The 16,444-nt window shown below is 37.6% G+C and overlaps 3 protein-coding genes across 6 annotated transcripts; 1 reads left to right on the top strand and 2 right to left on the bottom strand.

Annotated features, from left to right (window-relative positions):
• Nucleotides 1–481: 481 nt before the first annotated feature.
• Nucleotides 482–3,703, bottom strand: tekt1 (tektin 1). The gene is made up of 8 exons (XM_079482352.1): nucleotides 3,621–3,703; nucleotides 3,320–3,510; nucleotides 2,671–2,836; nucleotides 2,448–2,576; nucleotides 2,109–2,252; nucleotides 1,198–1,423; nucleotides 901–1,097; nucleotides 482–823 (listed from the first exon to the last, which is right to left on the bottom strand). The coding sequence occupies exons 2-8, from the start codon at nucleotides 3,507–3,509 to the stop codon at nucleotides 664–666; spliced, it is 1,212 nt and encodes a 403-aa protein (XP_079338478.1). The 5' UTR covers nucleotide 3,510; nucleotides 3,621–3,703; the 3' UTR covers nucleotides 482–663.
• Nucleotides 3,704–3,922: 219 nt separating this feature from the next.
• On the bottom strand, nucleotides 3,923–10,642 carry inpp5ka (inositol polyphosphate-5-phosphatase Ka). 4 transcript variants are annotated; one of them, XM_079482300.1, is made up of 14 exons: nucleotides 10,470–10,642; nucleotides 10,194–10,304; nucleotides 8,938–9,042; nucleotides 8,741–8,849; nucleotides 8,195–8,311; nucleotides 7,890–8,065; nucleotides 7,619–7,730; nucleotides 7,053–7,162; nucleotides 6,948–6,974; nucleotides 6,264–6,483; nucleotides 6,044–6,181; nucleotides 5,348–5,431; nucleotides 5,127–5,231; nucleotides 3,923–4,911 (listed from the first exon to the last, which is right to left on the bottom strand). In XM_079482300.1, the coding sequence occupies exons 2-14, from the start codon at nucleotides 10,265–10,267 to the stop codon at nucleotides 4,831–4,833; spliced, it is 1,458 nt and encodes a 485-aa protein (XP_079338426.1). In that variant the 5' UTR covers nucleotides 10,268–10,304; nucleotides 10,470–10,642; the 3' UTR covers nucleotides 3,923–4,830. The 4 variants fall into 4 exon arrangements, with proteins under 4 accessions (XP_079338426.1, XP_079338427.1, XP_079338428.1 ...); XM_079482301.1 differs by having other exon boundaries at nucleotides 10,194–10,277; nucleotides 10,470–10,632; XM_079482302.1 differs by lacking the exon at nucleotides 6,948–6,974 and having other exon boundaries at nucleotides 10,470–10,632.
• A 1,765-nt stretch (nucleotides 10,643–12,407) lies between these two features.
• mmp13b (matrix metallopeptidase 13b) lies at nucleotides 12,408–15,345 on the top strand. The gene is made up of 10 exons (XM_079482336.1): nucleotides 12,408–12,516; nucleotides 12,589–12,830; nucleotides 12,906–13,054; nucleotides 13,134–13,259; nucleotides 13,506–13,661; nucleotides 13,742–13,862; nucleotides 13,995–14,128; nucleotides 14,309–14,468; nucleotides 14,578–14,681; nucleotides 14,832–15,345. Exons 1-10 carry the CDS (start codon nucleotides 12,421–12,423, stop codon nucleotides 14,930–14,932), a joined length of 1,389 nt encoding a protein of 462 aa, XP_079338462.1. The 5' UTR covers nucleotides 12,408–12,420; the 3' UTR covers nucleotides 14,933–15,345.
• Nucleotides 15,346–16,444: the final 1,099 nt, after the last annotated feature.

Genomic DNA, 16,444 nt, shown 5'->3' with positions numbered 1-16,444 from the left:
GCATAACCTTGCTAAATTGAGTCATAACATTTGCAAAAGCCATTTTCTTTACTACATTTACTCTCATTTTTCAGTCCTATGCAAAATCGTGTGTCTGTGATAGGAAATGTATTAAGTAAATGTAACTTTACAACTTTTCCCTTGTCAAGTTTACTCAAGATAAAATGCACATGTATAAGAAATGTGTGCAACAAATTGCTATCAAGTAACTCAAATTATCAAAGTAAAATGGCAAATTTTGATGAATTTGTTAAAATGTTTGTTACGAAGAAAACCCCACAGAGTCATTTTTCAAGTGTTTACAAACTTCATTGCCCATTGAAAATAAAGAGTATAATAAAGAGGTTTGAGAGGGTCTTAACGTTTGCCTTTCACTTACCTTCACTTAATAACAACATTTCGATTAAGATCGGCGCTATCAATCATATATTTGCGCAACAATGTGATTACTCTAAAAGTAAACATCAAGAGGCTGAAAGTTCAGAGACAAAGATACACTTTTAATAGTTTCAGCTTTGCCAGATCCATTTTAAAATGCATGTCATGTTGTGCACCACGCAAACAAAACTGAACAGGGACTGAAATCTTTACATTTTGATGATGCTTCTCTTCCAGAACACAGATGAGTATCTGGAGCTCTGTGGCTGTATATCTGAGCTCCGTTCAGTAGTTGTGAATAGAAACAGGCTCACGCAGCTGTCGGCAGATCACCTCATCGATATAAATGGAGTTGGACTTCACCTGAATCTCTTCTTCTAGGATCAGCTGTTGGCCTGCTAGAGCTTTCAATTCCATCTCGGAGAGCTCAATGGCCTCGGTCAGTCTGAGAGAAACAGAAGAGGGAAAACTCTTGTATTGGGGGCATAGGTATACAAGACCCTTGATCCGAATCATTCATACCTCTCGATGTGGTTAGCAAGCTCCATGACCTCTGTCAACAGTCGGGTTTGAGCGGGGTCATGACAGAGCTCGATGTTAGGTCTCTGACTGCGGGTAGACAGTTGAGTCTGTGCCACCTTCAGTGGAGCTTCTTTCTCAGCGATCGCCACTCGTAGATTCTCCAGATTCTTCTCCTGGCTCGCCGTCTCCGCTAACAGCTTTAATAAAGCACAAGTTTGTTTGGCTGTTATTCGTCTGATAAACATATAAAAGTCAGGTTTGTTGCCTGTTACCAAAACAACATTCATTAGTGTTGACCTTATCCAGCTGGTACTCCAGCTCTGCTTTGGCAGTTTTGGCCTCCTGTATGCGCAGCTCCAATGCTCTGCCCGTGGCCTCGTGCTGTCTGCGCATGTCCGTGGCTGTCTGCTCTAGCAGGCTTTCCACGAGAGCTCTCAGAGAGTGCGAGTTGTTCTTTTCCTTCTCTGCTTTGCTAATGTTGATGTTGCAGATGCTCTCCCATTCCTCAGGGGTTAACGTAATTCTGGGGTGTAGAAAACACACTTGTAGGTGCACACTCTTTACAAATGTAGGTAAAACTAAACAGTTCGCTTCATTTTAATCTTAGTGTCTAGAAATTATGTCTAGACACCAGATAGCATATAGGCATTTAACTCTTTCCCCGCCATTGATGAGGTTTTCGTTTATAACACCACCATTACCGCAACTAACTATTTTCCATCATTTATGACAATACTTGATGAGTTTTATCAGTTATTTTCACTGTTATACAGTAGGGGGTGCTGTTCTGAATCTGATAGAGTACAGCATTTACAGATCCAAAAACAAGCAAATTATCAATTTTTATCATCGTTCTAAATCTGATCTGGACAACGTTTTTCTATATTCAGGAAGAGATAAAAAAATGAAGATAAAATTTAGTGTTTTTTTTGTTTTAAAAGTAGAGGCTCTCCTGCTCTCTTATTTGATATATTGTATATTAATAGAAAACATATTCTAAGGGCCATGAAAGTTTTGTGACAATGATCCTTGCACTGGCTGACAGCTTAATAAAAAAAACGACATATGATTATGTGATCATACATATTCATATTTTATATGAAACATATTTACATACTAATATTGACCAGTGGGCCAAGTGAGCATCCAATAACAGAAACGACTAAACTTTAGATTGTGAAAACATCGTCAGTTGTTTCTTGTCTTACCCAACACCAGTAAATAATTCAGAATTCCCCCCATTTCCACCAGGCGACGTGTTAGTGAGCAGAGAGCAGAATTCATCAATAGATTCAGCCTGAAATTTGTCTTTTAGGTCCTTTTCCAAATAATATTTCACTGAACGGATAAGCCTGAAAAGCACAGTCAGAACGTTAAATTAAATATTAACAATTGAATATTCATATTCACATTTGGCTGCATATGACTTTAAACAGTTTTTATGTAAGGATTACTCTCAAAAGCTTGAAATCAGTTCTGTAGACAATTAGCGATAAGAATTACATTTCTACCTAAATTAAAAGATCAAGGTTTCTAGTTCCACTAACCTCATCTGTTCATTAATCTGTTCTAGAGTGCGCTCTAGCAGAACCATCACGCCCTCCATCACCTCTTTCTCCTTCAACAGATCTTCTTCCACCTCATCGTGCACCAGATCAATGGCCACCCGCTTTTGTCTGAAAATGTCCCATAAACATCACACGATTACCAAAACTGACCATTTTTCATTAGAGGACCACCTAACGAGTCGAAGTCTACAGTCAGAAGTACCTCTCAGCCAGACATTGCAGAGCAACTTGGAGAGGCTGAGAGCAGCTCTCCAAAGCTCTCTCCACACGGCTCTTAAAGACGACGAGGGTCTCGATCTCCCGCACCATCTCCTCAAACGTCCGCTCTAGTTCCTGCCTCCAGAATTTGATGTCCTGGATTCTCTGCTCTGAAGAACACAGCGATTATACACGGCAGTGTCAAATGTGTATTTACTCACATTCATGTCACTCCAAACCTGAGAAAATAACATTTTGAAGAGCGTTCAAAACAACGGTGACTTCCATTGTATGAACATAAAAATGCGTTTGACAAAATATATTCATTTGTGTTCATATACAGGTTTTGAATGTGAATTTTATTTTGGGGTGAGTGATTCTTTTTAACTAGGCCTACATGTTATTATCCAGAAAATAAACAAATATGTCCTATTATGAGAAATAGATCAAATGAAATCAAATTGACTTCCTCTCTCCATCTCTTGCTCTGCAGAAGCATGGCCTTTATCTATAAAAGAGCCAAGAGATCACGTTTTAAGTATGTGACACCCATCACGAGTCACGGCACTTCCCGTGTCACCAAAACTCTTTAGCAATTTCAATACATGCATATTTTGGATCCGTCGATCACGTGCTTTAGATGTGTCGCATACCAAGCTTCTTCTGCGCATCCTGTTGCGTGCGTTTGGTAGATGTGTTGCTCTCCTCGATCAGTCGTTTGCTCTCGGCTGTCAGTTTCTCTGATCGTGTTCTCTCTGCCTCTGATCTTCTGAACTGCAGCTGGTTCGCATGTTTCCACTCGCGGGGTAGAAATGTATTAGGGGGTCCCGTCAGCCGCGACATCCTTAAAAAAAGGAAACACGTCATTTTGTCGAAAAGCAGATTCACGTTTCCTATAGCCCGAGTTTACACGTGTTTAAATGATAGTGACAAAGTTAAATACGGAAAACTTACCTCGGATATTTAAATGAGTAACGTTAGCCGTACCGTAACCTTGCAGGACAACTGACAGCGCGTAAACACACGGTTGTTATGCCAACCTTACCATTATTCACCGCTTGGGGCAGCACTGTCTCCTTTTAATTTACATGAAGTCATTTAGCAGACGCTTTTATCCAAATTTTAATTGGATTTATTTTAATAAATAACTATAACTTGACATTATTATTATTATTATTAGCAAATTGCAGTTTCTGTTTGAGTGCAGTACATAGTTATTGGCCTCTGTGTATCACAAAAGCAAAGTAGCCTGTAATGGGTTATTCAGATTTTTTATTTAAATAAAACGCAATTCATGCCCACATTATGCATTTGGATTCGTTTAGCAAATAACAAATTCATTAACTTACAGAGAAAATCTGATTCTTATAGTATTTACTTTTACACAGTATAATTTGATAACAAATATATTCTATTCATACTTAAGCACTGGCTAACATTAAAACAACCAACATTCTTCAGACTCCAGAGGACGTACTTGATTCAATAAATACTTTTAAGTTGGACTGCAAATAGTCCGTTCATGTTAAGTATTAATGTCGAATTTGAATGTGCACACAGTGGAAAAATATAATTTAGCAATATAATAAAACGACACACGTAACAATGAACGTTATTTAAATTGAACACAATTACAGCATCACATTCTGTATGAGCTACAAATATAAACAGATCTCAATGTGCAATTAAAGAACTTTTGACAGTGTAACAGTCTTCATTAAATGAAACGGAATGATAAACATCAGCAGTAACATTGAACATTACACTTTTCATGTATTGTTTACTATTTCTGGTAAATGTGGATATATTAGGTCTGTGCTGTAAATGATCTGAGCTCCATCAGTCTCATATTATGTCACGGTACATCACTGGCATTGTTTTCTTCGTTTATTGTAAATGCTTTTGAAAGACTTTTAAAAACTGCAAAGCAAAGTAAAAACTGCTGCTTATTCAGAATATCACAATCTAACAAGTGTCAAAAGCTGGCTGCAACTTAAAAAAATAACAATACTACTGTATAAACGCCATACCGATAAATGGAAATTACATTTTGGATTAAAATTGCACTTGAATTCACCGGTATGTTTGGCTTGACATCTGAGGCGCGGATCTTTAGAAAGGTGGGCAGACAGTGTATGAAACCACGTACATTAGAAATCTGGTCTTAACTGGCTACTGCTTGATTTAGTCCATCAATGTTTTCAGGCAAACAGCCCTCTTCAATCGCCGCTCTGGATCCCTGCACCTACAATAAAGATTATTTTTATTTCAGTATTTGATACTTCTAGTCTTCAGGGGCACTACAGTCAAGTCACCCAAAAAGCTGCCTTCACAAAATACGTTACAGTCAAAATATATATATCTAAATTTGATATCATGTAGGGAACCACTATAAAGGTAGAAAAAAATTTATTACATTAGTTCTGCCTACATAAAATATTGCTGCAAACTTTTACTCACCTTGAAAGGCTGACTAATACCCACAATGCACTGCAAATTGCTACTGTAATAGCACAGCACACATTCTCCGCCCCGAACTGGAATGTCATCTTTGCTTACATAAACCTTTGATAAAAGGAATTTCAATTTAAAAAAGTACTTCCCTGCTTGGGACTTAACTGGATGAACATATTAATATCTGTAATAAACAATGTGTGTAACAAAAGGGCTTAAAACCATACCTGAAACAGCTCATCAATGAAAGCCACCTGGTCATCTTTCACCCAGGTGTAAGTAATATAGTCTGAAATACTTTTGAAGCCAACCTGTGAAGTGACAAACACAAAAGCTGCGTCTGAATTCCCTTGTTCACTCATTCACTATTCCCTTTATAGCGGAAGCTAAATAGTCCACTATGGGGAATAAGTGAATAAAAATGAGTGAACAATTTCAGACAGTGTCGTAATATATCTTGCGTCTCACAGTACTGTTGCGGACATTCGTCATAACGCTTATATTACACATGGTGGCTTTATGGATTGTTTTGTAAAATGGTAAAGTTCATTTTTACATTCGTGGCATTAACAGTCACTCTCCTCCAACCACTCTGGTCAGATGGTTGATTCGCGTTGTATCATGGGAAATAAGTGAGCGACTGTACATCGGATGTACACTCAAAATCAAAATGCATTGTGGATAAAAAGTAGTGAATAAAGGTAGGGAATGAGTTGTTTATTTATGAATTTTGACGACACTACAAAATGGCAGATATAGTGCACTAGGAGATAAGGGGCATATTCAGACACAAGTTTTTATTAGAAATCAAATGTTCATATCCCTTATCTTCCAGGATATATGAAAATGTGTGTATCATATTATATATGAAAAGACAGATATGTGACAACAAAAATTGGTATAAGTCAGAACACAATACCCACCTCATATAAACCAATCCAGTCCCAGGCACCGGATGAAAAAGACTGAAGAGGGCTGTAGGATATCAGGGCGTCCAAATCTGCACTCCAATCTCCCTCAGCACACACATGTACCAACGGCGTATCATACATTTTCCTCAACTGATAACATAAAAACATAAGTTCTAAAATAAGTTCAATTCTCGCTGAGCATACATAAATGTATACTGTACACGTGGCTCACCTCTAAGCAGAAGATGGCAACTACAGGCTTGTGGTCACTAATGTTGTAATCCATTTTACCGGTGTAACACTCCTGAGTTACTCTGAGAGGAAAATCTTCTTCCCGTGTTTTCTTCTGTTCCTCTTTATCACAGCCATCTTCAACGACACCCTCCTGTAAGGATTTGGACAGGACTCTCCAAAGAATTCGATCACACCAGGCAGGCTTTCGTTTTTTACCACTAGCCAAATCGCCATGGAGGAAGAAGAGGACACCGTGAATGACATAAAAAAACACGCTGCTAATCGGAGTTAGTTAGTATCGGAAATTCCTGATCTGGAATGATCATGTTTGATCAATGGTCAAGTGCTTTACGCATTTGGAAACAACAGCACATAAACGCAAATTGCATTATATCATACAGCACTATCAAACAATTTACAAACACAGTTTAAAGCTATTTTCTACTGCATTTTATTATAGATTTCTGGTTTCAGTTAGTCGTGTTATTGGAAGATGAGCCGGGGGGGTAACATTGTGCACTGGTCTATATTAATGTGCTTTGTCGGCTGCGGATAGAGGCTAGGAAAACAATCTCACTTCATTGTCCAAGGGAAATGCTAAATTAGGAATCAAGTAATGAGAGATAAGCAGGGTGGGAAGGGTCTTGTTAAGCAGCTTATGGGAATTTATTTTAGAGCTTACGTAAGACCAAACCATGCCTTCTGTACCCTGCAGGGACAAAGAAGAACACGTGTGAACGTTCCATGTCGAAAAAGTCTCCTGAGAAGAGATGATATGTGTGTTTACCTCGTGTCGTAGCTATCAGAGTTTAAGTCAAATTTATAGGTGGGTTGAAAGTCAAGAGGTCCCTCTTCAAACTTCTGCAAAACGGTTTCCTTCTCTTTCATCATGGTAAGCTGACATATACACACAACCAAATAATGCGTGAGATTAAAGTGATAGTAAAATACTATATCTGTCATTCTTTACTCACCCTCTTGTCATTTCAAACCTGTGTGACTTTCTTTCCTATTTTGAAGAAAGTTGGTAACCGAACAGCAATGGACTCCATTCACTTATATTGTATGGACACAAAACCAATGCAAGCGAATGGGGTCCAGTAAATAGCATTCTTCAAAATATCTTCTTTTGTGTTCCACAGAAGAAAGAAAGTCATACAGGTTTGAAATGACAAAAGGGTGAATAAATGCTGACAGAATTTCTTTAGAGATGGCAGAATCACTTTAAGTCTAAAACAGCATGTCGGTGATTTATATATTTAAAATATTCTTCATTGATGTGTTTGTACGTTTATATAGATTAACATAACGGTTCTTTACAATGTCACGGATAGTACAACTTCAAGCGAGTACCTGATCTTTGGGCCACAGCAGATTGAAACGCTGGCTGGTGATGCAGGTGCGAATAAAATGCATACCATGATCCGCAATACGAAAGTTTAAATCCCCAAACCAAAACACCGCCCTAGACCATCAATCCACGGCGTCCAAGAAAACACATTTCCAAAAAGATTAATAAAGGAATTATAAGGAATAATCATTAAAAGAACAAACAAACAATACAAATTGAAAATAAAAATAATGATTTGTGACACAACACAGAATTCTTTTATCATGTACTGACTTGTGGTCCAGAATGCGTGGCGTGTTATTGGCATCAAAGATTTGAGCATCCAGAATATGCTCGAACTCATCCACCCTGTGGGAGGCGTTGTTCATGTGGGCGGTCAGGTGACAGTTCAGGAAACAGAGCATGTGACCGTAGAAGGACAGACGGATGGACACACCCCCTTTGTTACCCTTAGATTCAAGAAAACGCAGAAGGGTTTGTTTACCCAAAGAACATTTCATGAAGCACATGCATATCTGATGCAAACTTGCTGCAATGTTGAGGTAGTATTTGGAAACCTCCCTAAATAGCGATCATACCCAGTAGCCATATAGACCTGTGCGGGTGTACGTGGTCTGAATGTCTCTGATGAAGGGAACGTGGTCCAACTTTGAAAAGAAAAGCAAAAGAAGACCCTGCATCCGTATGGAGGTGACCTGAATGAGCCGCAATGAAAGAGAAAGAAAATTGTAATTTGCTTACATTTTGTTCTGCATGATCTATAGAAGCTATTAAGGGTTCTTAAAGTGATAGTTCACCCAAAAAAGTTATTTCAAACCTTTATAACTTTCGTTCTTCTGCAGAAGACAAAGGAAGATATTTTGAAGGTTGGTAACCAAACAGTCCTGACCCTATTTACTTCTATTGTATGGACACAAAACCAATGCCAAATATATTTTTTGTGTTTTTTGAAAGAAAGAAAGTCACGACAAAAGGGTGAGTAAATGATGACAGAATTTTCATTTTTGGGTGAACTATCCCTTCAAAATGAGCTCAAACATTTCTCATTAACATCCTCCTTGGTCTTAACTCATAAGTCATTTGATATATCTAAAAACAACAACTGTGTTTAACCAGAGCGTCACCTTGACATATCCTAAAGGAGCCAGCGTGCTCAAGAAAAGATGACTCCAGGAGTCATCAAAGACCAAGTCTGAGACGAACTTTAGAGGGGCTGCCCGCACCTCCTGCAGACTAAACGAAAGATTAGAAGCTACGATGTTGTCGAAGTGGGAAGGTTTAGAATTCATCGAGGGACACAAGGGATCTTTCAAACACTCACCCAATCACATAGATGTCTGGTTTCTTTGGGGAACTGAGGTGAAGCAGTGAGTAAACATCATCAGGAGGTTCAGCCGAGGCCACATTCCACGTGACTACATAGAGCCTGCAGGTATATGAAAGAAAGCAGTATTCAGATGGAAACAATACAGTGTTCAATGCTATTCGAGGAAAAACTGTTTTTCCATGCAAATCAATCTCCTCCACGTCCTCGCGTATCTGATCAGATTAACATAACTTCACGCTGTCACTTCATGAACCGACAAAAATGACCCATGCATTTTGTCATCTGAGACAGCATAATCCGCTTAGCGATTTAAGACAATTTAAAAATGTCTCTAAAGAATATTGATTAAAGACTAAAGCCTGTGATATTAGAAAAATTTAGGTCATCATCCACTCATGTCAATCTGCATGGCGAAAGGCAAATCAGCTACCGGCGGACTACCTGCTAGTGCTGACAACCTTTTCCAACCACACTTGCATATTTGCATTAAACAATTCAGCTATTATGCTGCTTGACAAGCTCTTCCTCAGGACAATCCCTGGTCTTGTGAGCGGTAAACAAAACAAAATGTCAAATTTTAGAATTAGACTGGGGATTATACTACAGTACCCAGATTACAGTTGGGCAATTACTAAAAAGTGAGAGAGATTAAAGATAAGGTTTGCACAGCTCTTATTATATTACATTATGATTTACAATATAAAGCACCTATACATGGCCATTATATACTGATGCTTATAATGTGAACGTGCAACATCATTTTAGTGTTCTTATTTCGGAAACCTTAATGGGGATTTCACACATGAACATAATCGTGTGTTGAGAAAGCTAATCCCAATGAGTCAAATCCCTGCTTTATTCTTGCACCATTTCTCCAAACAATGAGGGGCTTCACGGTCCACCTTGTTTGAGAATTCTGAACACAAGGTCTTTAATCGATCTTCAAGAACATTGTTAGAAAACAACACATGTTTGCGCTGCTCGATGTAACACCACGGGTTACCAATATCCGAAGACTGACCATTGACAGAACAGGAGATGGTAGGATTGAGTTTACTTTAAACATCTTGATTGGCCATCGTCGAAAGGTTGAAGGGTTGAACCTCAGGTTATGAGTCACACGGATAGATCATATCCTTTTAGTAGGTGAAAAGACTGTCTTTATTGCAAAATACTTCATACTCCAAATATTTCATAATCCAAAATACACACGTGATCACAAATGTTGCTTTGAATGAAGAACCACATACCCAAAAGAGTCCACGAGCTCACTGTCCTTCTGCCCCAAACTGATAGAATTCAGAGCACCTGACAAATCCTCCATCCTGCCTCACCTGTCCAAAATAAGAGCACGATCTCCACTAAAAGTAATGCAAAAACCATAATAGGTTATGAGTTTAATGAGTATAGTGTGTGTTAGGATCCATGCTAACACCATACAACAAGCATTCATTGAACTCATTACTGTCATTCCACATGCACATGCTGTAACAAAAAATAAATACCGAAATGAATATGCAAGCTACCTGATAATCGTGCTTGTTTTGCCGTGTTCTCTTCCGCAGTCTTTAGCTCTCTGTGGTGTTAAACCATTTGAGAACACAATAATAACTTATCACATCACTAGCCGCGCACTGTATTTACATCAGCGGGAGAGTGTGAAGCAGACGCCAAATATCGTCAAACTCCTCGTAACTATAAAAATGTCAAAATAAAAGCCCTTGCTGTGCGATTGTTGCGATTCGGAAAACAGGATGTTTTGTTTATTTATTTAAGCATTAAGAATATGTAAGCTTTGAATTATACAGGGTACTTTATTCAGTATTAAAAAAAAACGTTGTATTTGTTGTAAGGATTTCAACAAGTCCTCTCACATTTTTAAATGCGTAAAGAAAACCCTAAAGAAAGGTTTTGCAGTCCAAGAAGATAATAGAATCATAATTTTCTTATCTGTTATACCTTAGATTTTCCCTCACTAACCTATATTTTTGCTAAATTTGTATGTTAACGTAGTTTGTATATTTAAAAGTTGTTTTATTTAAAAAAATTATTCTACTAACGTACTCCCCTTAACAGGTAAACTGAGAATACACATTAACAAAAAAGAAAATTGCAAAATAATTGTATGTATTTGTTTGTTTTTCGTTCAACAATGTTTATCAAAGGCCATAATTTACTTTTAAATGACTTAAGCAATTTATTCCAGTCTGGACTTCACATGTAGGCTGTCCTTTACACTGCTGGAAGCTACTATTAAACTCTTGACATCCCTTTGCTCATAAATCCCTGCAAATGTGTATCATGGTGCACATTTTGAACCATAAAAATCCCCAATGGTCTTGTTTTGCAGTGACTCACACACATTCTGCATATTTGCATATACACTGTTGATGTAGATCCTACATCTTTTGAGGCAGATCCAAGATGTAGGTGGCAATGATTTCATTGCTGTTTTTAAAAATTGTAAAATAGAGAGTCCTTTAAAACACAATTTAAAAGTGTCTTACATATTGTTTGTATTGTTTTGAAAATATGACATAAGATATAAGCACTTTAGTGTTGCGTATTCGTGTTATTGAGTGGATGCTTTATATGTACGCACATTTTTTAAATAATAATAAATCATGTCCAGAAAGGTAGACAATTGCACGTATAATGTCTGTACTTTACAGACTCACAGCTGAGGAATTCTATCACTTAAAGAGGCTACTGGGTCACAGAGGGACAGCCACCATTATCAAGACATGTCAGCGCTCGCAAAACTAAAAATATTCTGGATTGAGGCAATCCTGCTTGTTTCCTGTCGCCCGGCTGCATGATCTAAAACCAGCAGTATGAGATGAGTTCGCAAATCATCAAAAAAGCCCCTAACAGCTGTGCAGATTCACAAAACATTTCGGATTGGTGTTATTTTTATAGTTTGCAGATTTATTTTCTCAAAAACACAGCCTGTGCTTGCATATAACATTATTTTTGGCTTGGAGTCATATGCCTGATATTAGTCAAAGCTGATTCAGAATCATGTTAGAAGTCTGGAAGTGTTATTAATAGTTACCTGAAGCCATTAAAGGGAATTCAGCTCTGTTTCTATTTGAATAAAACATTTCATTTTTCTACATATAAACAAGTGTAAGAAAAATACTCTTATGGTGCTTCAAAATCACTTCGAAATGATTATATATAACTACAAATAACCGTGGAATAACAACAAGAAGTACAAACAAAGCAAATTTTGTTATTTTACCATAATGACTCAACATTTACAATTGCCAAAAAGAAGCGCTTTTAAGACCAGCTGTGATGTCATTGCTCACTCAGGTGTCCTAAAAGCAGTTTTTAACCACACTTTGCTGGCACTCGGTTAGAGGAAGTGGTGGATTGGCTGAGGTACTTTTTACATGAATCACAAACAATTTTGGATAGGAAAGATGCCTATAAAAGGACCCTTCAGAACAGGCAGAACATCATCCGGTCAACATGCAACTCACAGCAGTGGTATTGTTGGCACTTGCAGCTCATGCTTTAGCAAAACCTCTTTCAACAGAGGAAAAAGACAAGGAGGTGTTAGCTAAGGTAAGGGTTTTGGATAACTTTATTTGGATGAGCAGAACTTGTTGACTGATTTATGTGTATAAATGTTTGCAGAAATATCTTAGAAAGTTCTATGGCATGCCAGCCGGTCTCCTGAGAGCAGGAATGTCATCAGACGCCATGTACAAGGAGAAGATTCGAGAGATGCAAAAGTTCTTAAGGTTGGAAGTGACGGGACAGCTGGACGATGACACCGTGGAGCTCATGAAAATGGCACGTTGCGGGGTTCCAGATGTCGCTGAATATAATCACTTTCCCAGAGACCTCAAGTGGAAAACAACAAATGTGACTTTCAGGTTTGTGTTTAAGATTAAGAGAACAAGCTAAGAATTATGTTTAATTTTTCGTAATATATTTCTATTTGTAATCAGGATACTCAATTACACCCCTGACCTAAAGAAGACGGATGTGGACAGAGCCCTTCGAAATGCTTTTAATGTCTGGAGTGATGTGACTCCATTGATATTTAAGAAACTTCACGAGGGAAATGCTGACATCATGATCAGCTTTGGAGCAAAAGGTATCATTGGTTTTATTCATTTTTGGACATCGTGTTTTTTAAACCAATTTATTTAAGCATTTTTTCATGTGAATGACAGAGCATGGAGACTTCAACCCATTCGATGGACCCGAAGGGCTTCTCGCTCATGCTTACCCCCCTGGAAATGGCCTTGGTGGTGACACACATTTTGATGAGGATGAAACATGGACCAAAGACGATCATGGTACATTCTACAAAAATACACCAAGGATGCAATAAATTGTAGTTAAAGTTACATTTATACATTTGACAGAAGTTTTTGTCCAAAGTGACTTCTTGTGCTTTTATGTTACATACATTTGTTAAATATACAGTGGAATCAAAAACATGACCCTGTTTGACCAACTGAGATGTAAAATTTACAGGACCCTATGTAAAGGAGAAAAAGTTTTGCTTTTTACATTTCTAATCATGCTTGTGTTCTTTACAGCATTCAATCTTTTCTTGGTCGCGGCCCATGAATTTGGTCATGCTCTTGGTATGGCACATTCCTCCGACTCCGGGTCACTGATGTATCCGGTGTACTCATATGCCAAGGGTTACCCTCTATCTGAAGATGACATTAAAGGCATTCAGTCTCTCTATGGTACGTTTAACCTAATCTTCACTGAAAATTAGTCAAAATTTCCCAATGATCATTTTTAATGTCTACGTTTTCAATCACAGGTTCAAACCCCAACCAGAGAAAAGTCAAGCCCAAACCAGACGCTCCGAACAAATGTGACCCTGAACTGGATTTTGATGCGGTTACTGAGCTCCGCGGAGAGACCATCATTTTCAAAGATAGGTGCTGTATCACGAACTTTAAGAAACCAATAAAATTTAATTGTTCTCGTAAAACGTTCAGCAATAATTGCAGCTACATAATATATTCTAGAATGACATGTTTCGTTTTATAATTTTTTTTATCGTCTGGCAGGTTTTATTGGCGATTACATCCACAAATGCCTGAGCCTGAACAAACCCTGATTAAATCTACCTGGCCGGAAATTCCAAACAAAGTAGATGCTGCCTATGAGAATCCAGAGAAAGATGTCGTCATCATATTCAGTGGTTAGTTTTCATACAAACTTCCAATCAATAGTCCTTTTATTCTTTTTTTGTTATATTTTATACCATGCTGTTATTGTACATTTTCAGAAATCATTAAGTTTAATGTACAAGATTTACTTTACAGACACTTAAAATGACTACGTTAATTAATCATTAAGAATGATAATTGAAAACTTACAGGAATCAAAATGTGGGCTCTCAATGGCTACAATCTGGTTGAGGGCTATCCAAAATACATCCACAAGCTTGGCCTCCCGAAGACTATCCGCAAAATAGACGCTGCTGTTTACATCAGAGACACGGGGAAGACTCTGCTATTCACTGATGAAGAATACTGGAGGTATAATGCAATTCCTTAAAGAAATGAACTATTTGGCTATTTGGGTAATTTGAGCATTCAGAAAATCCAGCACTCAAAAAGGTTAATGTGAACTACATCTATTTTCTAGTTTTGATGAGCAAACAGGCACCATGGACAGTGGTTACCCAGAATCCATTGAGAAAGACTTTCCTGGAATAGGAGATGAGGTGGATGCCGCCGCCTACCATTACGGTATGTAAAGATATTGCATAACCTAAATGCAGCTTTCAGTTATTGTTCACATATGTCATTGTATACATTTATAATTGCATACAACTATTGTGTGACTTACTGTACAATTGAGTGGTAAATCCTGGAATTAAACTGATTGTTGTTTTACAGGATATTTGTACTTCTATCACGAGCATCTGCAGTTTGAATACAGCTACAGCTCACGGAAAGTCATACGCATCATGAGGGCCAATTCAATACTCAACTGTTGAGCCATTGTAATGTGGATTTACCATAAACTGTCAATCACTATCAGCTGTGAAAAATGAGCATTCATTTCAAAACACACTACTGAGCTGCTGAATCAGTAGTAAGAATCTGTTACGTCATTGTATTTATAGACCATGATTCTGGAATCATGTTTGGGATATTTTGGTATAATGTAACTTCTATAAGATTCTGTATGGAAGTCCTATCAACTAAGAAAGTGAAATGTACACTGAACACCACTGTTCAACTAAATGCTAAACTAAACCCCAAAAAAGTCACATGGAATTATTTCTACGATGAGATTCTAAATTCTTTTTTGTATCCAAAAAATAAGGTGATGGGCTTTTTGTGTTTTTGTGTTGTCAAGAGTTGTTATTTGCTTCTTTTATCACTAATAAATAAATACTTTAAATGTACATAGTCTGTTTGTCCCTTCATAGTTTATGGTCATACTACGGACACAAGTTTTGTCGTTCTCTCCCCAGCATCTGACTTTGTTGCTGATACAGCACTATGACTAGAAAATATCATGTTGAAATTTGTTTTCTTTTGCTGCCCCAAGTAAAGGGGATTTCCGCAAAACCCACATACAGCCACAATGTTTGTGCTGGATGTACTTTAAACAAGATTGGGAGTTTTATAGGATAGCTCTGTTCTTTGGTGGTAAGAGTAAATTTATAAAGCTGGCAAGTTGATGTCTTGCAATGTGAAGTTTGTTACAAGTTTATATGGCATACTTATATTCATTTATTAAACTTTATCTTAACAGTCTTGCTGATCACATGATGATCTAGAGCAGGGGACTCCAACCTTTTTGTAAGCGACGGCTACCAAAATATCTAAAATCCTCTAGTCTAGAGGGCTACTTGTTGATAACATAATTTCAAACTTTAAACATGTGATGCCTTATATTTACGCTCACAGAACCAAATTCAGTTTTCTTTCAGATATTTTTGCACTTTAAAATTTATAACACTTGCTAATTATAAACTTTCACTACGATGTAGTCTTGAGAATTATTGGTGAGCCCTGTTTAGCGGGCACCTTACAGAGTTCATGCGGGCACCACGTTGGAGACCACTGATCTAGAGATTTGACTACGAGAATTATCCCAGTGGTCCCAGAGAGGTCCCGGTGAAATAGAAAATTGCATTTGTTCATGAAATATTGAAGCGTTTAGAGTAAATAGCTTATGGATGTGGGTAATTTTATTTTTAAAATGAATGTACCCTCATGATCTTCAGTTAAAATCTGAAAATGCACTTCCACCCTGAAATTACTATCCAACTCAAACAAGTAAATTAGACGGCTTGGGCGGAGCGTCCAATAACTCCTCCTCATGCTGCCAGTTTAATAAATAAAATGCAACAGCTGCTTTATACACCCAATCAATTCGCAGTTAGTAACGCAAGCCACGCCCAATAATTTTCTCCTTAAATTATTTTTATTGACAATAATATAGTATCAAAACATATACATAAACAAACACTAGGGGGAGTTAATAATATTCACTC

This window comes from Barbatula barbatula (genome assembly GCF_947034865.1).
Source record: "Barbatula barbatula genome assembly, chromosome: 19".
Lineage (NCBI taxonomy): Eukaryota > Metazoa > Chordata > Actinopteri > Cypriniformes > Nemacheilidae > Barbatula > Barbatula barbatula.
This window is presented reverse-complemented; position numbering and strand designations above follow the sequence as displayed.

What these genes read in the sequence shown, in the direction of transcription:
- inpp5ka (XM_079482300.1), bottom strand. Translation starts at nt 10,267, where the DNA reads ATGGAGGATTTGTCAGGTGCTCTGAATTCTATCAGTTTGGGGCAGAAG. An exon ending in GAGCTCGTGGACTCTTTTGG is followed by an intron (nt 9,043 to 10,193) that starts GTATGTGGTTCT and finishes ATATACCTGCAG; the next exon opens with GCTCTATGTAGTCACGTGGA. An exon ending in TCATTGATGAGCTGTTTCAG is followed by an intron (nt 5,232 to 5,347) that starts GTATGGTTTTAA and finishes CTTTTATCAAAG; the next exon opens with GTTTATGTAAGCAAAGATGA.
- mmp13b (XM_079482336.1), top strand. Translation starts at nt 12,421, where the DNA reads ATGCAACTCACAGCAGTGGTATTGTTGGCACTTGCAGCTCATGCTTTA. An exon ending in ATGGACCAAAGACGATCATG is followed by an intron (nt 13,260 to 13,505) that starts GTACATTCTACA and finishes TGTTCTTTACAG; the next exon opens with CATTCAATCTTTTCTTGGTC. An exon ending in AGGCATTCAGTCTCTCTATG is followed by an intron (nt 13,662 to 13,741) that starts GTACGTTTAACC and finishes TTTCAATCACAG; the next exon opens with GTTCAAACCCCAACCAGAGA.
- tekt1 (XM_079482352.1), bottom strand. Translation starts at nt 3,509, where the DNA reads ATGTCGCGGCTGACGGGACCCCCTAATACATTTCTACCCCGCGAGTGG. An exon ending in GAATTATTTACTGGTGTTGG is followed by an intron (nt 1,424 to 2,108) that starts GTAAGACAAGAA and finishes TCTACACCCCAG; the next exon opens with AATTACGTTAACCCCTGAGG. An exon ending in CTTGCTAACCACATCGAGAG is followed by an intron (nt 824 to 900) that starts GTATGAATGATT and finishes TGTTTCTCTCAG; the next exon opens with ACTGACCGAGGCCATTGAGC.